A 26,616-nucleotide genomic window follows, 5' to 3' on the forward strand; every position below is an offset into this window, starting at 1 on the left:
ATTTGACAACATAAAGTATTTTTTTTCATTTCGGGGCTGGGCATCCCTAATACTTTTGCCTTACTCTCGTGCAATGACAAGTGAATAAAGACTCATCTTGAGAATAATACATCTAGCATGGAAAATATTAGCCACCCCTCACCGCTCCGCGAGCGAAACAAACACACAAAAGAGAAGTTTATTTTGAAGATTAGAGATGGCACATGCAAATTTGCTTAGAACGGCAAAAGAATACCACATATAGGTAGATATAGTGGACTCATGTGGCAAAACTGGTTTTGAAGGATTTTGGATGCACAAGTAGAGGTCATACTTGGTGCAAAATGAAGACTAGCAAAAGGATTGAGAAGCGACCAACCAAAAAACAAATAATATCATAAGCAAGCATTAAGCATAATTAACATAGAATAATGCACCATAAGTAGGATATTATTTTCATTGCATATCACAAACCTTAACACCAATATTCTTACTAGAGCACAATTACTCATCAACATAACTGACATATCACATCATCATATATCAAAACTATTACTAATGATCAAGTTTATTTTGTCCAATGATCTTCATGACATTTTTTTTCTTTATCCTTCTTGGATATCTATCACTTTAGCACTAATTTTCATGTGTAGCTTTTCATAAGCTCGAACAAATATTGAAGATCATGAGCATGACAAATTTTCTTTCTCTCAAAATAATTTAAGTGAAGCAAGAGAGAATTTATTCAAAATTTTACTAACTCTCAAACAAATATAAGTGAATCAAGAGAGCATTTCTTCGAAAATAACAAAGCACACCATGCTCAAAAAGATATAAGTGAAGCACTAGAGCAAGTCCTAGCTCATAAAAGATTTAAGTGAAGCATAGAGAGCAATTCTAACAAGTCATGATATAATTTTAACTCTCTCAAATAGGTGTGTCCAGCAAGGATTGATGACTTAAAACACAAAATAAAACAAGCAAAGACACATATCATACAACACGCTCCAAGCAAAACACATATCATGTGACGAATAAAAATATAGTCTCGAGTAAAATACCGATAGTTGTTGGAAGAAAGCAGGGATGCCACTCGGATGCATCCCCAAGCTTAGTTGGTTGCTCATTCTTGGATAATAGCTTGGGATGCCGGGGCATCCCCAATCTTAGGCTCCTAGATCCTTATTTCATCCATCGTAAGATAACCCAAAAGTTGAAAATTTCAATTACACAAAACTCAACAACAACCTTTGTGAGATCCGTTAGTATAAGAATAATAAACCACTACTATAAGTGATGTATAAAACCAATTCATATTTTGTTTTTGTATTATATCTACCATATTCCAACTTTTGTATGGCAAAAACTCATCAAAGAAAACCATAGAGCCATCAAAATAAGCACACAACACAAAGAAAACAGAATCTGTCAAAACAAAACAGTATGTAGCAATCTGACTATTTCGAATACTTCTGTAACTCCAAAAATTGTGCTAAATTAGACGACCTGAGTAATTTGTATATTGATCTACTTCAATTGGAATGGGTATTTTATCGCTCTCTGGTAAAAATGATAATTGTTTTCGTGAGCACAAAACTTTCTTTTTTTCAGCAAGATCAAACAACTATTGCCCAACAAGATCCTAAAGGCTTTACTTGGTAGAAACACTAATTAAAACACAAAAAACACAATCATAACAGTAGCATAATTGTGCTTACACTTAAGAACAAAAATCAAAAAGCAAAAATAAATTTTATTCATTGGGTTGCCTCCCAACAAGCACTATAGTTTTACGCCCTTAGCTAGGCATATAGCAAGGATTTAAGTTTTGTCATCTTTATTCTTCTTAATCTCCTTGGGGGTATTTTTATCAGGAGGTTTTGTAAAAACAACATAAAACATATTATTCATAGAAACTTTAGCATTCCTTTGTTGATTTTCATCATAACCCCTTTGATTTCCCGCAACAATCAAAGAATAGTGTTGATTAACATTATTAAAAACTTGTTGGATTATTTCTAGAATGGAAACCTCCTTTTTAAGATTCTCATCAAAGATCTTATTATCCCCTAGCAAATGCCTTAGTGCATAGTCACTATTGTAAAGAATTTCATCTATCATGGGCTTTTCACGATTCATATCATAAAAATCAAAGATTACCCTAGCTTCCCAAATTATGTAGTCAAACTCGTTCATAAGAACGAGAGTGGCCAACTTTTTGGCTCCAGGATTCTTTATTTCGGAGAGCTCAAAAAACAATCTTTGCAAAGTAGGATGAGTGCGGATAAATTTACTTTCAAGTTTCAGAACTAGTGCTGAAATAACATCCGCATAAGATCTAGTAGTTTTAAGTATAGGAGCATCATCAAGATTGAAGAATTCTTGGATACGTTCTTCTCTCATAATGTTCCCTTGCCCCAAGATAAAAGTTTTAGCATCCAGATTGCCTCTACGTCCCATCTTAGGAGTCAGGCCATCATCTGTTGGTGCCATACCAAAATCACTCATGATTGCAAGCAGAGAATATATCTGACAAGAAAACGACGAACGGAACAAGAGGGGCGAATAAAATGGCAAATTTTTGTGAAGTGGGGGAGAGGAAAACGAGAGGCAAATGGCAAATAATGTAAATTGCAAGGAGATGAGATTTGTGATTAGGAACCTAGTTATGTTGAAGATCCTCCTCGGCAACGGCGTCAGAAATTCTCCTTGATGGTAGCTGGAACTATGTCGGTATTTCCCTGGAGAGGGAGGGATGATGTAGCACATCGACGGTAGGTATACCCCTCAGTTATGAAACCAAGGTATCGAACCAGTAGGAGAGCCAAGCAACACAACGTAAGCAGCACTTGCACACAAATAACAACACCTCGCAACCCGGCGAGTTAAAGGGGTTATCAATCCCTTCTGGGGTACGGCGCCTCAAGATAGGCAAACGGACGTGAGGTAAACCACATGCTAGAGCAATAATATATGTCATGCAAGTTATTACACAAAGCATACCGTCAAATTCATATGCGAAGGAGCTTCTAATGATATAATTTTCACATTATACATCTCATATACTATTAATTTTATCAATAGTCAAAGGCAATCTCGAAAAACACATTAAGCCCTATAGATATGGATGGAGAGGGTATGTGTAGGATCGAAAGTATGTCTAGAGGGGGGATGATTAGACTACTTGACCAAATAAAAATCTAACATTTTCCCAATTTTAGTTGTGGGCAGATTTTAGCAACTAGCACAAGTCAAGCAATCAACCTACACATGCAATTCTAAGAGTGTAGCGGTGGAAAGTAAAACATTGCATATGAAGGTAAAGGAAAGGGTTTGGAGAGTGCAAACGCAATGAAGACACGGAGATTTTTGGCGTGGTTCTGATAGGTGGTGCTATCATACATCCACGTTGATGGAAACTTCAACCCACGAAGGGTAACGGTTGCGCGAGTCCACGGAGGGCTCCAACCCACGAAGAAGCAACCTTGTCTATCCCACCATGGTCATCGCCCACGAAGGACTTGCCTCATTCGGGTTGATCTTCATGAAGTAGGTGATTTCCTTGCCCTTACAAACTTCTTGGTTCAACTCCACATCTTGACAGAGGCTCTCAAATGACACCTAACTAATCTAGGAGGCACCACTCTCCAAAAGGTAATAGATGGTGTGTTGATAATGAAATCCTTGCTCTTGTGCTTCAAATGATAGTCTCCCTATCACTCAACTCTCTCTCGCAGATTTCAATATGGTGGAAAGATGATTTGAGTGGAAAGCGACTTGGGGAAGGCTAGAAATCAAGATTTTTGTGGTAGAATTGGAATATCTTGATCTCAACACATGAGTAGGTGGTTCTCTATCAGAAAATGTATGGTTAAAGTGTAGGCACGTTCTAATGGCTCTCTCACATATGGAGAAGGGGGTGGAGGGGTATATATAGCCTCCACACAAAATCCAACCGTTACACACATTTGACCCAACTCAGTGAGACCGAATAGATGAACTCCATGAGATCGATTAGTTCAAAATGTGAACGTTAGGAATCTCGATCGGTGGGACCGACTGGAACAACTTGGTGGGACCAATGTGCTAGGGCTTTAAGGCAAACATCAACTCGGTGGCACCGATTGCATCAACTCGGTGAGAACGGAGTGAAGCAATAAGGCAACCGAGAAAATGTCAAGCCAACTCGGCGAGACCGGACCGAGTTGCATAACTTGGTGAGATCAAAATAAATGCAACAAGTCACAGTGTGTTGGCAAGGCCATCTCGGTGAGACCGAGACCCGTATCGGTGAGACCGAACTGTTAGGGTTTCTAGCAGTGGCTATGTCATATGAACTCGGTGGCGTCGGATACAAAGAATCGGCGGGGCCTAGTTGGAGTCTAGGGCTTTGACATATTTGGATGGAGAAAGTGGTTGAGAGTACTTGGAGCAATATCGCTAAGCATTTGAGCAAGCAAGTCATTAAGCAACACCTCATCCCCTTTTAATAGTATTGACTTTCCTATGGATTCAATGTGATCTTGGATCACTTAAAATAAAATGAAGAGTCTTGAGCTTTTGCCAATATGTGTCCTTAGCATTTTGAGGGGTCCATATTCCTAGTCCATGCTATGTCATTCATTGAACTTCCTAAAATATATATCTTGAATGGATATTAGTTCAATGAGCTATATGTTGTTATGAATTACTAAAACCACCCGGGGATTAGTTGAACTTTCAGTATAACAGACAGTTAGTCTACATACAAGTTGACCTAGATTTTTTGAGTGACTACTTCTAATTTGATCAAGAAATAAATATTCATAGTTACTCAATCTTATCCCTTTTAACTTGAGCAAAGAACTGTATTGGATATTTTTAGTGCCAAACTAATTTTATGTCCAAGTCGGTGTCCCCCGCAAAAGTCTCAAACCAGATGATATACTTTACAAAACCGAAATCATATGCATGGCGACGTTACCATGAATTGGTAGAGGCCATGCATCCTTCTAGCCATTGAAGGGAAGCTTAGGCATGGATTTAAGTTCTCACCACAAATTGGATGTACACGATGAACCTTGAAATTACACTATGCATTGGTTGTATGATGAGTTAGTGGTTGTTAGAGAATTTTGAACGGACTTGTGGTGATGACGATACTCACACGCAATGGGCCTCTGGTAGCCCTTTTTTTGGGGTACCGGAATCTATCCATACTGATCGGAGGAGGATGTATATCCATATCACAATGTCCTCCATCATTACATTTGCGCTCATTTATGATACTCCAAAATGAATATGAGCCATCCATTTCTTTCAATCCAATGGATGATCTCAATTGGTATTCCAAAGTGAGGACAAGAGAGTGCCAACCCAAAAAGTAATGGAGTACCCGAGTACATGGGTAAAAAGGTAATCTGCATAACAATTAATACTCCGAAGATAATTTATTTTCGTTCCTCATCTTAATGTATTTATTTTTTTCTCTCAAGAAAACTTCTGATCTATTCACCTTAATGTGTTTCGACTACTACAGACAAGTTATTCGACCTAAACCCACTAATCACTCTAGAACCTTAACTATGTTTTCACTAGGATATGCACCAATGGAATCCATAGTGGCGTGCACCAGAGAGATAGGCGACATTCAGGACATGGTCAACAAGCCATGGGGAGTGGTAGCGACCAGGTGTGGTTGCTCGAGCAACATCATCCGAGACATGATCATCAATAGTGCCACACGCCAATTGCGTGCCTGTGATCTCACATGTGGCCCCAACCTTGTAAGAGCTCATATCCAAGATTTTTTTGATCACTAAATCTGTTTGCAAGTAAAAAATGCCAAATGAGATCCATTCCTCGATTGGTTGACATTGCCATCATTCTTGGAGTTGGCAAACGGTCTGTTAGCAACTCATTGGCTACACCTACATAGGAGAACGATGACAATGGTGCAATTGCATTGGGAGGAAGAACAAGGAGACGCCCGCGAGGAGGATGTACTATGAGACCGAAGAGGCGAGAAGACAATGGTGCCCGTGCTTAATAGCTTGAATGGAACTGATGTCATTCACAACGGCCTTTCGCGAACTCTCCAAAGGGGCGGCGACGACTACATGTGTATAACAACAAGCGCTGTTGAGCAATTATTTACTTATATCACAAGGTTAATGCATGTTTTGGTGAATACATGGTTTGATTTGGAATCAGATTAGACTTAGGAAAAGACTAAACCACCCTTTTGCATGGAGGGTCGATTTGAGCAGTACTTCCACTTATACTTATGAAGTACTGGTGGTACTATAAATATCCTCTTGCATCCATAGTTGTGCAAAGCTAGAATCACAAGCGAAATCAGGCTCAATCTATAACTACAAATGTATGGGGATGACCACGACTTTTTCATGACGATCTAGAAAAAAACGCAACATACTTGGACTGAGCGATGACTCACATGTGCAAGAATACAAGTAGTCGGGGCATGGGAGGGGACAGATGAACAATGAGGGCACTGAAATGGAGGGGCGGTGGTCATGGTATGAAGGGGCGCATCTCCATGACCTACAACGACAAAGGGCATGGTGTCGCATGCGATAGCTCTACGACCCGTTGAAGTGGGGAAGGGGGGATGGAAGCAGCAGGAGCATCACATAGGAGGGGCGGTGGGAACTGTATGGTCTAAAAGGTGCGTCATCATGACAGTGGCGGCGCCAGGAATTGCTGGCTGGGTATTCACCCAAATTTTTTTACTCTAAATGCAATATATGACCAAATAGTACGAGAATTTCAATATCTGAACCAAATAGTGCGGCTATTGCAATATATGAACAAAATAGTACGCCATAATGACAATAGAATTTTTTGGATGTGTCAAACCATAATAATTATAAAAAAACATGGATACAAAAGTACCTTTTGATTGATAAAATGATGATATGATTGATATCCGACCTTACAATATAACTTTGCGGTTGCCTTTCTGGAAACGATTGATGACATCCTCATCCTTTACTTGATTGAAGAATTCTCTCTCAACAAATGTAACCAAACAATTGCTTAAGTAATCATCACCCATTTTGCTCCTTAGCTTATTCTTCACATAATTCATTGAAGAGAATACCCTTTCAACACTAGCAGTAGCAACTGGCAGAATCAATACCAACTTAAGAAGCTTGTAAACAATATGATATTGTTCATGCTTGTTTGTCTCTACAAGCATAACTGAAAGTTGACACAGATTCTTTAAGTTTTGAAACCTTTCATCTCTACGCACATGAGTAACATACATGTTTAGTTGCCATGGAAGTCTTGCCAGTTCATCACTTGTGAAATCATTAGCATAAAATTTTGTAGCAAGCCTAACCAACTTCTCCTGATCATAAGCAGCAAATAGACGAAGTGGACAAAATGCTGCCATGCAAGAAAGTAGCTCTGTGTTTACCTCATCAAATTTGCCATTGAGTTCACTTATTTGCCTATCAATGACAGCCACAAACATATCAACTTTGAAACGGTGGTAATTCATCGCACCATTACATAAACCCCTTTTAGGCCGTCCAACGGGAAAGTAAGGACCCTTCATATCAACAACTTTGATCTTATGCTTTGTACAAAAACATGTGACCTTTGTGAGAAAATCATCCCATCCAACGTCGGTCCTCAAACACTCCAAGTGATACTTTGTGACATCAAAAAGCTCAATAGCATGAACAATATCTTCATCCTGCTTTTGCAAAGCTCTACATAGCTCATCCGTGTATCCAAATATTTCTTGCATCAAGTGTGCTATGAAAACAAACTCAAATGATCGAAATGGTGTCAATATAGATAGAGCCGTTTGGGCCTCCGCACCATGATACTCATCTCCAATCTTGATGAGGACTCGTCGTAGTGCACCATACATAGAGATGACATGGTTCACGGTTTTGAAGTGAGAGCCCCAACGTGTATCACATGGCCTTCCCAAACCCATTTCCTGATTCAGCCCACTCCCTATTTCCACTTCTTCCAATTCCAATGCATCAATGAGTTCCTCGGCCTGAGCTATCCGAAGCATTCTCATCTTTTTACAAGACATGCTAAGAGCATTTAACAAGTGTGCAAGTTGCTGAAAGAACCAAGTGCAATCACCACTCTCCTTAGCAACAACAAGAAGAGTTAACTGTAGTTGATGAGCAAAACAATGAACATAATAGGCAGAAGGGGACTCATCCATAATCAGTTTTTTTAGGCCATTAACATTACCTTTCATGTTACTAGCTCCATCATATCCTTGCCCACGAACCATTGCAAAGGTTAAATTGTGTGTCATAAGCAGTTTCTGAATTGCAGCTTTAAGTGTCAAAGAGGTAGTATCTTCAACATGAGCAAGACCAAGGAATCTTACAACTGCCCTTCCTTTCTTTTCAACATAACGCAAGCAAACAGCCAACTGTTCATTTTGATACACATCACTAGACTCATCTGCAAGTATTGCAAAATGACCACCATCAAGTTCTTCAATGATTAGTTTAGTAGTCTCCTCTGCACAATTTTTTATCACCTCTTGTTGTATATCACGGTGAGTCATCTTGCAGTTTTGTGGAGCATTCTTGAGAACAACCCTGTCAACCTCTTCAAAATTTCCCGCTAGCCAATTTAAAAGCTCAAGGAAATTTCCTTTGTTTAGTGAGCTTTCACTTTCATCATGTCCTCTAAATGCCAAGCCTTGGTGCAATAGAAATCGCACACATTTGAGTGTCCATGTCAAACGCTGCTTATACAAAGCCTTGTATTGTGAGGTGTTTGAAGCAATAGACTCCCGAATTGATGATTGTGGTGTAGTGAACATATCATACTTCTCTTGAGCTTGAGCATGAGCACTACTAACATCACCTTCATGTTTCTTCAATCTCGACTTCATGTTCCAGTTCCTAAATCCCTTCTTCACAAAAGCATCTCCACCGGGACATTTTGTTTTATCCTTGAACAAATAGCAAACAAAACAGAAAGCACTATCTTTGCCCACACTATACTCAATCCATGGAAATTCTTTAAACCAAGCAGGACAAAAGCGACACTCTTTTCCACTTTTATTTGTAATGTAAAACTTATGTTTTTTTGGTTGACATCGCCCCATCTCAATATATCTCCTTCTTACTCTATCTTGGTCATTGACAGCATACGCTGAGATGGGAATCCGCTTCCCAGGATCGGGTTCAAGTGCATCAAAATCTGCTTGCATTGGTTCATCATCTTCATCAATAGATTCATCATCTTCTACATGAGGTGTTGAGGTTTCGCCTCTACTCTTTGGTTGTTGCCATAACACCAACTGCAAATTGCTCTCATTCCTCTCAAGATGAACATGAGAAGCAGAAGTACTAGATGCAGCTGCTGCCTGATTCGATGTGGATGATTCATCTCTTTTCTTTGTCTTTGAAGCCTTTTCCCACATTGCAAATATGCTACTGCCAGCAATTTTATTTTTCTTCATCTACAGTACAAGAAAACAAAGAAACAGAAAAATTAAAACTTGCATCTAATCCATTATAGAAACAAATCCAGAAATTAGAGGCATTGGAATCAACCACTGATTGGAATTGGAGGAGAACTGGAGGAGGGGACGAACCAGAGGACTGGGACGAACTGCTGCTGCTCGGGGACGAACTGGAGGAGGGGGGCCGGCAGGGTCGGCGGGTGGGGGCCGGCGGGGCTGGGGCGCCGCCGTTGCGGCTGCGGGGGTGGAAAGGGGGGGAGGGCGCCGGCGGACCGGCACCGGCTGGTCCGTCGCCTGCTGCTCCGCCTCCGGGCTGCTGCATCGCGGGCGGGACGCCGGACGCGGCCACGCGGGATCTGGGACTGGGAGAGTCGGAGAGATGAGGAGAGGCGAGAGCAGAACCGGGCGAGAGGGAGAGTGGCAGACACAGGGCGACCGTGTCTGGTTACTCGCGTGAGTCGGGCGACTGGGCATGCGTACGAGGAGTCGAGGAGAGGGCGAGACCGCGAGAGGCGTGGGCTCTGGGCCTCTTGCAACGCGGGCTCTTGGGTATGTATACATATAATTTTTTTTGCATCAAAATCTTGGGTATTTCTGTGAATACAGGAGCATACCCCTGGCGCCGCCTCTGCATCATGACATCTGGTGGTTAAGGCATGGTCTCGCACGTAATGCCAACATGACATCACATATCGAGGATGAAGGATTTGAAGATGAAGTATTTCAAGAAACGTTGAAGGGTCATCAAGGTCCAAGGTTTATCTTATTGTAGTGATAAGAGGGGGTTGTGTGTTAATCTGGGCTAAGTGTCTTGTCAACAATCCCGTCTTTCATCTCCATCGCTGTTGATCCCTGACTAACAATGTTAGTTTAGAGACTATGGATACTTCGTCTACATTTTGTATTTAAAAGTTAGAGTTAGATTGACAACAAGACTTCCTGCGGCAAAGTAAATATTAACAACAATAATTGTCTTTTTTTATAGAATTATTAAAAGAAAAGAGAATCATGACGTTCTTTTTTAGGAACAGATTTCTTTTTGAGGGTATTAGGAACAGATTTCTTTTTGAGGGTATTTCTAGGAACAGCTTTTTTTGAAAGAATTTTTTTGAGCATATTTTTGAAAGAAATTTTAGGAACACATGAATCGTGATGTCTTTTTTTTCGAGAAAGAAAACATGAATCGTGATGTACACGTATTACGAGTGAACAGACTCGAAAGCCTACAGACCGGTGGGCTTGGCCCAGGCAGCTGAGGCAGGCGACTGTTTTGGATCGGGCTATTGTGTATAGCTATTCCTGCGGCCTCTTCTTCTCCCCTGCACCCCCCAACTCGTCGTCGTCTTCCCAAAGGCTCCAACCCTAGCCACCCTTCCTCGGCATCTTCCCCCCAAGCCGGCGGCGGCCCCGGCGGCCATACCGCCTGTGAAGATGTCGGGAGGCTTCTTCCGGGTAAGCGGCTACGGTTCTCCGCATTGATTTAGTTTGCCAACCTCGCTTCGTTTTTCCGGTTCGTCGGATCTGTGACAGGTGCGCTGATTCGCCGTGCTTTTTGGCAGGGGACGTCGGCCGACCAGGACACCAGATTCTCCAACAAGCATGCCAAGCTGCTCAAGACGCAGAAGTTCGCGTCCGAGCTTGACCATCAGGTTAGCCTTTTCGTTCTCGCCCTATGCCTCCACCGGGTTCTAGCCGATGGGCGTCCAGAGGGGGACTATCTGCCGTGGGTTCAAGTTAAACTCTAATTTGTTTCTTTCCTTGGGTTTAGGTGGACATGTCAAAGGTGAAGATGGACGTGATGAAGCCGTGGATTGCCACACGGGTCACCGAGCTTCTTGGGTTCGAGGACGAAGTGCTTATCAACTTCATCTATGGCCTGCTCGATGCGAAGGTGAGGTTTCTGAAGATATACTTCTTTAACATGAGCAATGGCGCTTACATCTTATGGTCTCGTTGAACAAACACAGATGGATTTTCTGATTGAAGATATGCCTATTAATTAATTAAAAACGAGACTCTGTATTCTATATTCATGTAAAGCATCTCTGGATATATTGGATTTCGTCCATTCAGCTTTAAGATTGTAAGCTACGAACCCAACTATCTTCATGGTGTAGCTCAGGAGTCAGGAATGAAAACTGAAATCATACACGTGTAATTCGGGAACTAAGTTTAAAGTCTCGCATAGGCTTGTTTGGATAGTGTAAGATAGGTAATCACAGCCGTCTTGTGGAGCTAAACCACAACATTTTCCAATTTGCAAAATACCAGTTGGATTAGCAAAATACCAATTGAATTAGCTATTGTGAACTTATGAAACAAGTATGGGTTGTACCTGTAAAAGCTAATCATTATCATACTAGTTTTTTTCTTTTCTGGCCATGTCATCGAATTATTTGTTGCCTGGATATGATTTTTATGGATCAGTCAGCCCAAACATAGGTGATATAGTTGTGTAATGATTAAATTAGTTCTGTGGGGCTGATAATAAATAGTAGGAGCTCAGGAGCTTTATAAGGTTTTTGTTTGTTTTGCAGGAGGTGGACGGGAAGTACATACAGATCCAGCTTACAGGGTTCATGGAGAAGAACACAATAAAGTTCATGAGGGAGCTGTGGAGCCTCCTTCTCAGTGCGCAGCAGAATGCTAGTGGTGTGCCCCAGCAATTTTTGGATGCAAAGGAGGCTGAGATTCAGCAGAGAAAGGTTTGCATAAATACATGAATCTATTATTATTATTATTATAACAATATTTCTGTGACATACTTCAGGCATGTTGTTCTGAGTTAACTCATAAGCTAGAATACATACACAAGAGACATCAAATTAGCATGCCCTTTACAATGACCTAGAATCAGTTCTGATTAGTTGCTCGCCAGGTCCGTACTTGGCTTCCAACAAAACTGTCAACTAGGTGTGATTAGTTGCGCTACTAGTTAGTAAGTCAGTACTGCAGCGGCTCAAGTTGTCCTTTTGACTCAGTTGACCACTGTAAGTCGGTACTGAGTGAAAGCATGCTCCATTTCAATCTAAGTTTTTGTTTTTGAGTTACCTCCTTTTATTTATGTATTATCATTTATTTGAATCTAAAATGTACAAATTGGGTTAAATGCTGCAAACCATCTTAGCCACCCAATCTTATTAAGTTGTATATATTCTAATTATGTCTTTAACTGTAAATTTAATCCCTTAATAATAACTTCTACTCCTTCCGATCCTATTTAGGCTCCGCATAACTTTTTTCCTTTTTTTCTCAATGGTCTGCGCGTAAGCTTTGTTCATCGAATCTTTCCACTTTTGCCCCTCCGCTTCCGCATGGGTCGCGCACGCTCCGCCTCCTTCCTCTCAAGTCTCAACTGATCCCATCCGTCGCCTTCCGCTTGCTTCTCCCCGTCCAGCTCCAGCTCTTCCCCATGGCAAACCAGCAAACCCATGAGTTGGCAGGAGAAAGCCAACCTATATATGAGGAAGAAGAAAATCTATATGAGGAGCCGAGGAGGAAGATGAGGGCATTGAGGTCGACAGCCTTGTGTTAGCGGACGACGGCAGTGGTAGCATAGAAGATGGGGACAACAGCGTCCTCATGGAGGACAGTGTCCTCGTGGATGGCGGCGTCCACACGGCCGGTGGCAGTTGGTGGAGGACTGCGTCCTCGCGGACAGCGGTGTTCTCAGGACAGCGTCCTCGTGGACCTCGTCGTGCTCGCGCTGGCTGTGCAGGACGGCTAGCTCGCGTAGGACAGCTTCGTCGCGGAAGACGGAGTGCTCGCGGACGATGGCGTGCTCGTGTATGGTATTGTCCTCATCTCTAGTCCCTGGTGGCGTGCTCGCGTCTGATGATGGTCGTGGTGAAGAAGGGAGGAGCAAAAGGATAGAGGAGAGAAGTGCAGACTGTTCTTGTCATGGGGGAAGCTTTATCCTTATAGACAAGTCTCTGATTCCATTGTCATGGCGGTAAGCAAAATTTTGATCTGCAAATCGACCCGCGCATGTGTCTATTTAGGGGGGAGGAGCAAAATTGTTGTTTTGAGTTACTCTTTCTTTAAAAAATGCCTATAATGTTAGGAACCTTGGTTCAGAGTGGGATAATTTTGGTAGGGTAAGGGTTAGAAGATCTGTACTCACCATCAACAATCGGTGACATGCAAGGATGCCAGAAAAGTTTGAGCTCGTCACATATTCGAGCTTGGCTCGAAGCATAAACAAGCCGAGCTCAAGATTGGCCTTATGCTCGGGAGCCTGGGAAGCTTGGTTTGAAAACGCTCGATAAGGCTTGGTATAATACTACCATGCAGCCACCTGATAAACATTAACTCTTTACACAACAACACAACCTTTAGTCCCAAATTTAGTCGGCCGCTATGCACTGGGGCATCCTCCGCTATGCACTGGGGCATCTGGAGGCATGCGCTGAATATGCCCAAACCATCTCAGAAGATGTTGGACAAGCTTCTCTTCAATCGGTTCTTCTGTACGTAGGTGTGGCCCAAATATCTCCAAGCCTAATAATCAAATCATCAGAATGTGAGCAATTCACAAGAAGCTAAGCCTAGTCTGGTAAGAGAAAAGCTGCGCGTAGCAATGACTGGAGGGCCGAAGAACATTCATGGCCTTGTAGCTATACTTGTGCATCAGCCCATCTCTTAGTCCATGTAACCAATAGTAGGGCTGAGTAGATTAGTACCACCTCACCTATTGTAGAAGAGTGGGGTTGGAGGACTATCTATAAAAGAGTGGCTTGTGAAGGCATACGACAGTCGATGCCTAGCGTGTTGGCAATATATATGCTAAAAATTATAATATTACCCGAGAGTTTTCGTGAGCCCTAACGATCTGGGATCGAACTATTTCTAGCTTTTGGCAAGCCGAACTCGAGCTGTTATGTCAATAGGCCGTGCTCGAGGCCATATTTGGGCTGAGGATTGAATTGAGCTCGAGCCGAGCCAAGGTATATTTGCTTGAGCTCAGCTCGTTTAGAGCGCTAGTTCCAGGGCTCGTCCCTGACGTGCAAGGGTTGTTGTAAGGCTTAGATAACTTGTGATCATTATATCGCTTGCTTAAAACAATACAGCCTCTCCCATATAAAATCAGACAATTGACTTGATACACAAGTAGGATTCGAACCAGAATTGCAATGTTAACTACCTAAAACATGTCCTTTCTATCCGCATTAGCTCTCCTAAACTAAAAGGAACTCCTAACTAGAGATAACTCAATTTCCTAGTGTCTCCATGGTTGCACCCAATGCCTGCCTTGAAGGTGCACTGTGCTTCCTCGATCACTTGTATGCGCCAAATCTGTATTCCTCTCCTATGATATGTGTACATTTGGAGTTCTCCATACGCCCGGCCACCTGGCCACCTACTCCATGTCAAGGATTGCTTTGTATGTCTGACAACACAAGGCTTGCGTGCGAATTTAATAGCATTTCCTCTTTTTTGCTCTCATTTATGTTTACTGAAACAAACACGTATCATTATGGTTGAAACTGCAGACGACCTTATTTTATGTTTTTTCTCGGACATTGCCCATAGAACACTATCTAGTTAGTGTTGTGTCTAGTTTGTAACGCTAGTCAATGGTTGTACGTGGTGGTAGACTTCATTACATTTCTTTCATATGTGATTTTTTCAAAACATCATACTTTACTCTGGCCTTTAGTACTTCCTGTCTATCCTGTGAACCTGGTATTTACATTTTTTTTATAGTTGCTTGTGGAGTTGTGGGATTTAAATTGCAGAAAAGTGAGAGTTTTCTTATTAATCCATCCGTCTTGTGTTTAGGCGGAAGAGGCTAGAATTGCCCAGGAAATCCAGAAGAAGCGAGAGAAAGATGGAAGGGACACGGAACTAGATAAACACAAAATGATGGTGAGTTAATTCCTTCTGACCAGTTTCCTTGTATCACTGATTTAATGGTTATTCTGTGACCTCTTGTGTTTCTGATGACACTCAGATAGCTTCTCCGATTATTTCGGTTCATATCGTTCTTTACCTCCAACTACTGTAGGCCGGGGATACTGGTAATTCAAGATTTCATGGTGATTCACTTGGCTCTGCTTTAAACAATCCCAATGTCGATGCTGAGAAAGAAAAGGAACTGGACTTGAAGCATAGCTCGAGAACAAAGAGCCGGTTAGTTAACTTCTTTGATTAACTTTGACTACTCTTTAGTGCATTCTATCAGATAAGATAATATTTGTAGAATGTCCACATTTGAAACCCCCTGACTTTTTTGTCAGGAAAAAATTCATATAATGCATATTATGCACGTCCTTGAGATGAAATTCCTTTTTATTCTCAGAGTCAGACTATTGCATCGATGAAGTTTTCTGCTTTTCTTGTCCAAGAATTGCCATTTTTGTGTTTTCTTCTTTGCTTTTGTTCAGCTTGTACATCACTGCATCTCTTCCTCCAATTAACTATTATATCATGTTCTGGTGATGACCTCAACAGCTGTGAAGGAAAAAAAATCCTGCCACAATTAGGCAGTGCGAAATGGGCAAATTCAATTCCATTCCTTCATTCAGTTAACTATTTGTTTGGAATCCTTAATAAAGTCTTTAATTTCTGCATAAGAACAACACCATCAATACTTGGGAATAAGTGCATTCTTCATCTATGCCCTACCACAACTATACCGATAAGATTAATTTGCAGTATCTTCCCAGTGTTTTTTTTACTTTTGCAGAATGTACTTCTGTATGTTGCTTCTAATCTCTTCTTTGAGCTCGTTGTCTGTCATCTGGTGGCCCTTGGTTGTGTTCTACTCCCTCCGTTCCTAAATACTTGTCTTTCTAGGCATTTCAATAAATGACTACATACGGAGCAAAATGAGTGAATCTACACTCTAAAACATGTCTACATACATCCGTATGTAGTAGTCATTTGAAATGTCTAGAAAGACAAGTATTTAGGAACGGAGGGAGTAGCTAGCAATTCTTCTATGCATGAGTTTTTATCATTTTTCATTGTATTTTAAATTTTCAATAATCTCATCAAGAATGCCTATATCTGAACCCTTCCTTGTTTTGTCATGTTCTTCATGATAAATCATTTTCATCCTTTGAAATGTGCACCATCTTTTTGAAACAAACTTGTAATTCTAGCCCGTGCGTACTTCAATCCAGGTGGTGGGAATGTACATCATTCCCCATGTTTTTAATGTTTTGTGCATATTTCCTACAAGTTTGTGTCTTCTTTTGACTATACTTATCTTCCTCGCATGTTAGGTTTCTAATGTACCCAAAGGATTGCTCTTTGTAGGCATTTGCATTTCACATCTTTTCGAAAGAATTAAACAATATGGTCCTGCAAAACAGTGTGACCTAATTAACGAGGAATGAACAAGGCATCTTTGTGTGACCTGATCAGTAGTCGTTTAATCTTGATTTGTGTTAGCTTGTGTTGGCATGTGTATTGTCAGCAGTCCTATGTATTACGACAATAAGTAAGTTTTCTCTGTCTCGACTGTAACCATTGCTTATAGGCAGTTTTATTCTCTTTTATTTTCAGGGAACATCGAAGACCTAGGAGCACATCTTTGTCGCCCCGTGGTAGGCAACGGTCTATTTCTCCAAGGAGGCGCTCTCCATCCCCTTCCAGGCAAAGATCATCACGACGTTCAGCTTCACCTAGACGTTCTGTTTCCCCCCGAAGGCATTCCCCAAGAATCGCTCCTTCAATGTCTAGGCGGAGGTCACCGTATTCCAGAAGATCACCTTCAGTACCTAGATCCCCATCACCTCGGCGGAGATTTCCCATTAGGAGAAGATCTCCACCATCTGGGCGACGTAGATCACCATCTCCTTATCGCCGTCGGTCCCCAGCTCGCGCACCTAGGAGATCACCATCTCCTGCGCGTCGCAGATCACCTCCTCGACACAGATTACCAGCAGATAGACACCGGTCCCCATCACCAGGAAGACGCAGGCCACGGTCCCCATCACCTCTAAGACGCAGGCCACGGTCCCCATCACCTAGAAGACATAGGCCACGTTCTCCAGGAAGACGGCAGTCCCTGTCACCTCACCGCTCACCGCAGTTGAGGTCACCAAAGCGCCAGAGAAAATCCCCAATTTCAACTAGGACGCTTTCTGCAAATCCTCCAGTCTCTCCACCGCGGAGGAGGTAATGCTGCTCTCTTATTTTCTTTGTACCCGATGTTGTGCTGCATGGATTTACACTTGTGCTGGAATTTACAGGAGTAGCAGTCCACACAGCAGGAGTCCAAATCGTTCACGTAGGAGTTCGAGCAGGGACGCAGAAAAGGGAACAAACGGTGCACCCTCCACTAAAGGCAGGGATCTGGCTCAAAGGTAATACCACAGCATGCATGATGAATGCAGACATATTTTGTTGTAGTTATCCAGGGAAGTCATTGTCTTACTCCCAGTATTGCCTCAGGAACCAAGAAAGGAGTGGCCGAGGGTCACCGGATTTTGAACACCGTAGGCTCACAAAATCCTTGAGGTCTCCTACTAATGATGCAGAAAGAGACTCCACACGTGACAGGTGTGTACTTGTCTATGTTAATTTGTAATTCTATTTTTTTTCCCACTAACAGTGTCTAAACTGGGATGCTAACTTTCTCACCTTATTTTGGCAGTCCTTTGAAGGACACTGGGAAACATATGCCCAGTCAGGACAGCACAAATACCAGTGGAGACGAGGAAGAAAGCGGGCGTGCAAGGTTGGAATATGTTCTTTCATGTCTTGTCTTCGTAAAACTATTTTTTGCCTCGCTGTCTATATATACTTATCTTTTGTTCACGTTTAGGGAGAATGCACGGAAGGCCAATTCATCACGCAGGATATCCAAGGATTTCTCAGCTGATCTGCATCTAAAGGAAGTCAACGTTGACAACTCAGTCCCTGGAGAAAAACCCTCTTCCAGATCAAGACAGGAGTATGTTCCTCTACTTATCCCCTTCTTGAAGATTGCTAGTTTTTATGCATTAAGAAAGCAATCTTGCTCTTTTGACATGCTATGGTTCAATGCTCTTTTCTTTCTTATTTAGACACTGAATATTGGGTTACAGATTTGCACCATTATCATCAGACACCATGTGTACTTGCTATATTATGCATGATAAACTTCCACTTAAAAGGATTTCCTGCATGCATCAACGTCTTAATTTTTTGTAGGAGTAATTATGATGATGTCAGTCGGTAAAACCTGTCAGAAGCATCTCCTCAGCAGCATGCATCCTTTCTTTTGGTAATAATCTAACAGTTTTTTTTATTCTAGTGGCGGGAAGGATGTCCCCAAGAAATATGATAATCAGCTATCAGATTCATCAGAAGATGCACTTGATGGTAGAAGAATGAAACGCCAGGGTGATTCCCCTGATGATTCTCGCGTGAAACGGCAGTCCCCTAGTAGAGCTGGCGACTCTTATCCAAAGGATGGGATTAACAATGAGCGTGCCAAAACGGATTCACATGGTGCTTCTTATGATGCTATTGCAGCGAAGAAATACTCTGGTAAAGTTGATGAAGCTTCCCAATCAGATGGTGGAAGTCCTCTTCAAAAAGCTAAGAAAAGAACATATGACAGTAAACACATTGATCGTCGCAGTTCGGGCTCAGAAGAATCTGAGAAACACAGATCCCAGTCTGAGAAGCGAAGACATAAAAAGGGTCACAAGCATAAGAAGCATTATGATGATAGTTCTGATTCTGATTCTGACTCTGATGATAAGGAGTCCAAGAAGAGGAGGCGAGAAGAGAAAAAGCTGCGAAAAGAGGAAAGGCGCCTTAGACGTGAAGAACGGCACCGCAGAAGGGCGGACCGTCATGCCAGTAAACAGAGATTGAAGTATGCTGGTTCTCCCCTGTCAGATCTTGAGAAGGATCGTCAATCTGGCTCAGATGCTGATGTTGGGAAGAAAGGTTCATACACTCCGAGAGAAGAACCTGACCCAAACAAACTTGAAATTGAGCTTCGACAGAGGGCCCTTGAATCTCTTGCAAAGAAATCAAAGCATGTTATTACTCCGTCTTCAGATGTCGAGAAGGACCGTGAATCTGATTCGGATGCTGATGTTAGAAAGAGAGTTTCATAGGCTGGCTGAGAAGAATCTGATAAAAATAAACTTGAAGGGTTGAGCTTCGGGAGAAGACCCGTGAAACTATATAAGATCAAAGAAAGCTGCCAATCACTAGGCTGGGGAATTTCTCGCAATGCATTTACACGTTTCTATATTTCAAGAGCATATCTATATGTTACTGAAGTGTGCTCATATGATACCTGTTTAATGTTCTGTATGTTTATGTGGCAGTTGATCTGAGTAATTGACGATTCCTGAGCTGTTTCCTTGTTGCAGCTGCTTTCAGGCTTAGCTGCTTTTATCTGGTAATGTTTGCCTTTACATGTTTGTACGAACCATAACCCTGAGAATGAAATATTTATATTTTGTGATATTGTGCTCCCTTTTGTGTTATTTGAATTGGTACCGAAGTGATATACTTCCAACTTAATCATTCATCATTTGCCAGTTTTTTCCTTGAAAGGTTGCTTAGCAAACCTGGATAATAATGTATATTCTATTTGTAGTTACTGATAAGAACTTAGTGTTGGCTAAATCCTGTTGCCTGATAGATGCTTATCGTATAAAATACCTGATAGTAGACATGTGCTAGTGCCAAAGATACAAGCAAAAAGTTGTAGATAATTTTATTTAATGGTCATAATTCTTGCAATGAGGATTGAGGAAGTTTTACTGTTTGCATGACCATGCTTTTTGATGGTAGCACGCCGTAGCACGCCTGTTTAGCAGTACCACCGCACACTTGATTTATGTAAACTGTGTCATTTTGTTCATTTGAATTTGGATTGTTGGCAGATTAGCACCATGTGAACAAGGTTTTTATGTACCAGAGATTTAACAGCACCTCAGCGACAACCAGCTGGTTGCACCTTTGATGATTGTGAAACTCTCCTAAAGTGCTCCTGTTTCGTTTTGGTTGCTGCTCCTTAGAATGAGGTTTGTGCAGTAAGTTCTTTTTTTTGTGTGTGTGGCTATGTCCTGATGAAGCAAATGAAATTTCTTGTAAGCATTTGAAGGTTGCTAACTTCACACAGAATGCCCATGAGTATTCTACTGTTGAATGAACATGAGTTGTCCTTTTCTATTTTGTGGTTCCTAGCATTCAGGTGCAAGTCTTGGGCAGGAGTTATATTTCTTTGTACTCCCTCCATTCCCTTATACAAGGCCACTATCAAAAATACATTTTGCATCAATACAAGGCCACCAACAGTATATAGTTTCTAATGTGAGCATATGAGCAGTGTCATTTCCCCCCTTATGATAGTGTTCTGCCATCTGATTGCGTTTGCTTGGAACAGAAGTTTTTCTGTCAATTCTTTTATACACGCTGCTGATTTATGGGTATTATCATGTCTTCTTGTTTTATAGAGTGCCAATTTTCAGTACTCCCTCTGATCTGTATTACTTGTCGCTGGTTTTGTAAGTAATATGGATCGGAGGGTGTGGTATTTTTCATGCACATGTAGTATCAACATGATTTCATTGGTCACACCTGTATAGCAAAATTGTCCCAGGTCATTGTACTTGTCTAGGTTAGTTGAGACGGTACTCCAATGTTCGCATTTTCATTGTACTTGGCTAGGCCAGTTTAAATTGGGAAATGATAAGTACCTGAGTACATGGCAAATCGAACGTTTTCGATGGCAAGTTTAGTAATGCGAGGATGGCACTTTACTTGGCAAGAATGGCAACTTGGTGCTTCAGTTTATTTTGGGACAGAAATTTGCCACTAACTTGCCACCCTTGCGTCACTAGAATTGCCGTCGAAAATGTTTGATTTTCCACGTGCTCGTACCTGGTATCAGGTACTTACATTTCAGTTTAAGTTTGAGTAGTACAGTTGCCCAGCAACAATGTTCCCATTTCCTTTGTTGATGATGGGAACAACACTCTTTAGGGGTAACGACGATTTGAGAGCTGGGGTAAGTCTGGTTCAAATTGAAGTGTAGTAAATAGTTTGTGACAGTCACAAGCCAACATTTTTAGCTGTTCATCAGCTGCCCAACCTTGTTTCTCATTAATCATCTATTTGTTCATCCTTTTATGCTATGGTCTGGCCTTTTGTCGTTACGTGTTGTGAGCCATGCACTTAACTTTTAGTTCTTTACTTGCGATCCGTGCTTTCAAGTTACATCAGTGTTTCTTGACATCTCTGTCGTTTCCCATCATGGCATAAACGTACGGCCCGGTTGCTGGAGTAACCCTTTCAAGTGGAAACCCCGGATTTGGTATTGTAGTAGTTGTTAGGTTAGCTTGCTTGCAGCCTTGGATGAAATGAAGGTCATGAACTCATGATCGCAGTTAGGGATGCAAGCCGGACGCGTCGACATGCTCAACTTGCTGCCCCGATTAGACGCGGCGGCCACGTTCTCTCCATTGGAAAAGCCGGGGCTGGATCGGCGGTCGTTGGGCGGTCCGGGGGAACGTACGCCCGCTGTAGGCTCTGACCGGCCACTGTCATGGCTACTGCCGCGCAGCGCGTAAGTCGTGCCACTTGCTGCCGCCCCGGGAGCTCACGTAACCTGCTACTTGCATGTTGGACGTGGGCTGGAGGAGGAGGACGAGCGGCATCTGCCGTCCTTGTCCTTGTTTTGCTTTACAACAAGTAGCAATTTGGTTAGAGACCCAGCGCAGTAACCTTCGAATTGCTTGTTTTACAAGTTAGAGCAGGTTAGACTTTTGTGTCAGGACAAAGACAAATCGCAGGATCGAAATTCCTCGCCACTGCACAATCCTAGCCGTTTGCGTGTGATGATTCAACCTATGTCATGGCTTTGGAGGATATGTTTGGACCCAAGTCCTTATTACGTGCTCGGGTTTGGAATCAGATCAGATGAAATAATGCTTGGACCCGGTCTCGGTCGGAGCCGCTGATGAGCATTTACCTCTGCAAGTTTACGTGCATGCATGGGTCCACCCCGTGCTCTATCCTGGCGCGGCGAGCTATAGGCGAGCGAAGCAGTCCGCCGCTTGAATGCGGCGACTGCTTCCACGTGGGAAGGTTGGGCCGTGCACGGTCATATGCACGTGCGGCGTCGACCCCAGCCGAGCGTCCACCCCCCATGCCCATGCATGCCTTGGTCTAGCCGGCCGACAGGTGGGCGGCACGAGAGCACTCGGTCGCTCGCACCCGTGCGCCGCGCCCTCTACAAGCAATCATTAACGGCGCGCACGGGACCGCGCCGCTTATCACACGCACGAAACAAACGCGTCGTGGGCACACGCATGGGTGCGGTGGAAAGGAAAATGAATCGTAGCGGTGTGGGGAGTAAAGTTGGTGAGGTCAAATCGGCGGAACCTAATCCCCGCCCGACCATCGATGCCATCGAGGCAGGTTGAAAACGAAGGGGTCAGCTGATTGCTTTCCTTAACGGGCCAAGCAACGCTAATCAAGCACGGCCAGCGCGCTGCCGTGCACAAGAACAACGTCAACTCCGACGTGAGGGCCAAAAATGCTCACCCACCACTAGCTGCTTCTCAGGCATCGCTCGGACCAGCACAACCCGTCGCCTCAGGGCGTCGATCGGTTCCTTCCTTACACACGCCGCACTTCAGGTCAGGTAAAAACACACCACACCGTTACCAGAGAGATAGATAGATCGGGATATTCCTATCATATCCTGGCAGAAATTACGGCACTAGCAGCTAGCAAGCAGGCGATCGAATGCGTCTCGACACGACGGAGGTTCGCTCCCACAGCGCTTTGGCCCGACGTGAGGGTGAAAAGATGGGTACATAGTAGGCGCCCGAGGCATCCAAAGAAAGAAAGAAAGAAAGAAAGATCCCTTCCGTTTCGTGAGGGCAGTGCATTCCACTGGAACATGTATGTGCACGCACCTATCATTTCGTCCCCTTCCCTTTCGGCTCCTCACACACACACACGCACACACACACCGGCGGTGCCCGTCCGGTAGGGCCGTTCACAGTGGCACGCCATGTCGCCGTCGCCATGCTACTTTAAATCCGCACTGCTGACAAGCCTGCAGTGCTGGCTCTGTGGGGGGAGCATACCCCTTTTCCCCCATGTCCACAACCTGAGCTGATTTGGGTCAAGGAAAAAAGGGGCAAACACGAGTGAGCATTTGCGGTAGTGGGGGTTTGTTCTTGATGGATCACAAATGTTTCCCGGGGCAGACAAGCATGCTGCAAAGCTAGATTCTGAACCGGAGGCATATTGGTGACGGGTGATTTTTGCTGCTCTCGTTTTAGTGCTGCTGTCGTGTACTAATATATGCCCACCAAAATGTACTTGGTTCCAGGAAACGATGGCTAGAAATGGAAAATCGACTTGTACTGCTGCTCAATGGTTGATCCTAGTACTGTACGTACCTTTTATGGCTCGGGGTCGAGGGGAAAAGGCTTGTACTACCATGTAAAGTGAAGCGCATTTTGTGTGTGTGCGTGCGTGCGTGCATGGGATGCAGTAGCTAGCCCTCTTTTTATCTGCCTGTTGCTCTCTGGGAACATGCACGAGCTTTCATAATATAGAGCAACGAGGAACTTATAAATTAATAAAAAACTGCTGGTTGAGACGATGATAGATGATCTCTCTGCTCGCAAGTGCATTTCGTATTGGATATTGACATGGTGTATTTGCCTTTAACCATGAATTTTTATGTTTATATGCTAGTACTAGAGAAAAACGGAAAACATAATCAAATGATGGAAATATTTTTATGGGAGAACTGAGACCCTTGATAATGAGAACAGGTCTACGTATTTTTATAGTACAAAAGTTATACAAGTTTGACAATACGCTTTGTAGGACGACATACTTGTGGATAGAGTCAGTAAAATTTTAACAGCTTGAGTTTGAAAAACAGCAGAATTCCGGCTGCTAAATCAACTGAAATTGAGCCAAAGTACAATAATAAGTTTTTTTTGCCAAAAGAACTAACATCTACTATTAAAGTTCACCAAAGTAGGAGTAGAAAGCATCTCAAACATAATAAAAATGACATTAAGGTCCCAGGCACCAAACAACTACTGTTGCCGTCAGAACGAGCCGCACTCGCCGCTGTCGCCGCTCCCACCCATATCAAAGCTGGCCTGCCCTTGTTGACGACAGTAAGGAAGTCTTTATGAACGTGCCCCTAAGAACCAGCGCCCTAGAGCCGCAGTAGCCGCTGTTGAACCTTTGAATCAATCTGAAGAACCTGACACCAAATCTCGCCACGGTGTTCAATAACAAATTTTCATAAAACTATGGCTCTAGACCTTCTAAAATACTTTTAATGAAATTAAGTAAACCGAGACACTGGATTGAGGAATCAAAGAGAGAGAGAGAGAGTAACCAGAAGCCTGCATATCCCAAACCAAGCATACAACCATACAAGCATGCATGGCCGTACATACCTCAAGAAGCTTGGATCTTATGAAACTGGACTGTACATGCTATCTATAGTAGTTAAATGCATTATAAGAATCGATCATTGGAAATTAGGAGGCGAACACCAATTGATCATTGGAAATTATAAGAAGCTAATTGACGAGCAACCATTGTTCGTTGGGTTGTTGATACCTGTAGGAATTTCACATTCCCAAGCTTCAAAGACGGAAGAGGAATGAAAACAAAAAAGGGAAAAAAAATATCATACAAGTACCCATGCATGACATAGCACATTAATTAACAAGATAATGGAAGCTAGGCAAACAACTAGGGAGGAAGCAGAAAGCTAAACTAGCTAGGTAGAGGAACCGCGCGCGCGATTCACCTCGCCGGTGCAGCGCTAGAATGACGTCGGCGGAGGCCGCGCCACGGCCGCCTGCCCCCACTGCCCGAACATGTCGCTGGGCGGCGTCTGCGGCACCGCGTACATCGGCGGGGGCACGGCGGCGCCCCCGCTGCCCTGCTGCTCCAGCTGCGTGGCGGCGCCCTCCGACCCGGACAGCACGGCGCCCTCCTCGGCGTCTTGATCCAGCGGCAGCCTCTCGTACGTGGCGTTGCCGAACGTGGCCGCGATCACCATGACGGGGCCGGACGCGAGAAGCTCCCCCATCACGCTGCCCCCGACCACCTGCCCCTGCCCGCCGGCGAGGTAGACGGCGAGCCCCGTCGCCCCGGGCGGCGCCGGCGCCGGGAGGAAGGCGCCGGACAGGGAGAGTATCTCGAAGCGCCCCCTTAGGGCGACGGCGGCCGCCCCGGTCCCCGCGGGCTGGCGCAGCGTGACGTTGGTGACGGCGCCGCTCCCGCTGAGGACGGAGACGCCGCGCTGCCTGCGGCGGGAGAAGGCCGCGATGGCCTCCACGATGTCGGCCCCGCTGGCGATCTCCAGCACGTGGGAGCGCATCGCGTTGGGGCTCTCCCGCGTCACCACCACGGGCGGCTTGGGCTTGTTCTTGGACCCCGGGGGCCTGCCGCGCGGCCGGCGGCCCGACCCCGAGGAGCCCCCGCCGGCCGAGGGCGGCGGCGACGCGTCGTCCTCGTCGTTGTTGCTGCCGGCAGGGACGTGGGCGTAGGCGTGGTTGCCCTGGAGCGGGTGGCCGTCCATGCTCCCCATCTCCTCGGCTTGGGCTTCGGCCGCCGCGCCGGCCGGCCACCAGTCTGCCAGCCCTACAATTTTCGCGGTCGTCGCCGAGGAACGAAGATGGCACACACAGCCTTAGGCTCCTGCAAGAGCTTCTCCAATGCAAGCGGCGGCGGCGGCGGCGGCGGCGGCAGTGAGTCTCTGGTTGCTAGCGAGTGGTTGTATGGTATGGGACGGAACTATGGGCGTTGGCGTTGCTCTCACCGGCTAGGAGGAGGAGTATTTATTTACGGCTCCTTCTAGAATTCGCTTCGCTTCTCCGCTCTCGTCGGCGCGGGCGCGGGGTAGCAGTCGTAGTCGCACTCGCACAATCGAAACCACTCTGCTACGATCAAACGGGACGCTCATCGCTTGGCTCCCGACTGGGTACCGAGGCAGTATATATGCAAGGTACGGCCCTGTGGCAAATGTAACGGCACTGGTAGTACGTCGCGGTTAGTTAGTGTGACCCGGCCAGTGGGCAGTGGCCACATGCGTACGCACGTTAAGCAGTGTTTAGGAGAGGGAGGCATGGCCTTCTGATCGGGTCAGGTGGGCTTTGAAAAAATGTCGTGCAAATGGACGAAAACGGAACAGCTGCGCGCCGAGAGGCCTTCGGAAG

General features: G+C 44.1%; 3 protein-coding genes across 5 annotated transcripts; 1 reads left to right on the forward strand and 2 right to left on the reverse strand.

Annotated features, from left to right (window-relative positions):
- Positions 1 to 6,913: 6,913 nt before the first annotated feature.
- Positions 6,914 to 9,436, reverse strand: LOC147976212 (uncharacterized). The gene has a single exon (XM_087518624.1). The coding sequence runs from the start codon at positions 9,434 to 9,436 to the stop codon at positions 6,914 to 6,916; it is 2,523 nt and encodes an 840-aa protein (XP_087374750.1).
- Positions 9,437 to 10,703: 1,267 nt separating this feature from the next.
- LOC125552164 (splicing factor PWI domain-containing protein) lies at positions 10,704 to 20,572 on the forward strand. Of its 3 annotated transcripts, none has more exons than XR_007303457.2 (13): positions 10,704 to 10,891; positions 10,999 to 11,088; positions 11,208 to 11,330; positions 11,977 to 12,144; positions 15,221 to 15,307; positions 15,447 to 15,571; positions 16,952 to 17,566; positions 17,641 to 17,754; positions 17,843 to 17,950; positions 18,045 to 18,128; positions 18,216 to 18,344; positions 18,687 to 19,793; positions 20,284 to 20,572. XR_007303457.2 is itself a non-coding variant. In XM_048715642.2 (12 exons), the coding sequence occupies exons 1-12, from the start codon at positions 10,871 to 10,873 to the stop codon at positions 19,501 to 19,503; spliced, it is 2,481 nt and encodes an 826-aa protein (XP_048571599.2). In that variant the 5' UTR covers positions 10,704 to 10,870; the 3' UTR covers positions 19,504 to 19,859. The 3 variants fall into 3 exon arrangements, 1 of the variants encoding a protein (XP_048571599.2); XR_015601374.1 differs by having other exon boundaries at positions 20,319 to 20,572; XM_048715642.2 differs by lacking the exon at positions 20,284 to 20,572 and having other exon boundaries at positions 18,687 to 19,859.
- A 4,373-nt stretch (positions 20,573 to 24,945) lies between these two features.
- On the reverse strand, positions 24,946 to 26,386 carry LOC125552163 (AT-hook motif nuclear-localized protein 22-like). The gene has a single exon (XM_048715641.2). The coding sequence runs from the start codon at positions 25,986 to 25,988 to the stop codon at positions 25,218 to 25,220; it is 771 nt and encodes a 256-aa protein (XP_048571598.2). The 5' UTR covers positions 25,989 to 26,386; the 3' UTR covers positions 24,946 to 25,217.
- Between the last annotated feature and the right edge of the window lie 230 nt (positions 26,387 to 26,616).

Source organism: Triticum urartu, chromosome 4A (genome assembly GCF_056163025.1).
Source record: "Triticum urartu cultivar PI428250 chromosome 4A, HENAU_Tu73, whole genome shotgun sequence".
In the NCBI taxonomy this organism is placed as follows: domain Eukaryota; kingdom Viridiplantae; phylum Streptophyta; class Magnoliopsida; order Poales; family Poaceae; genus Triticum; species Triticum urartu.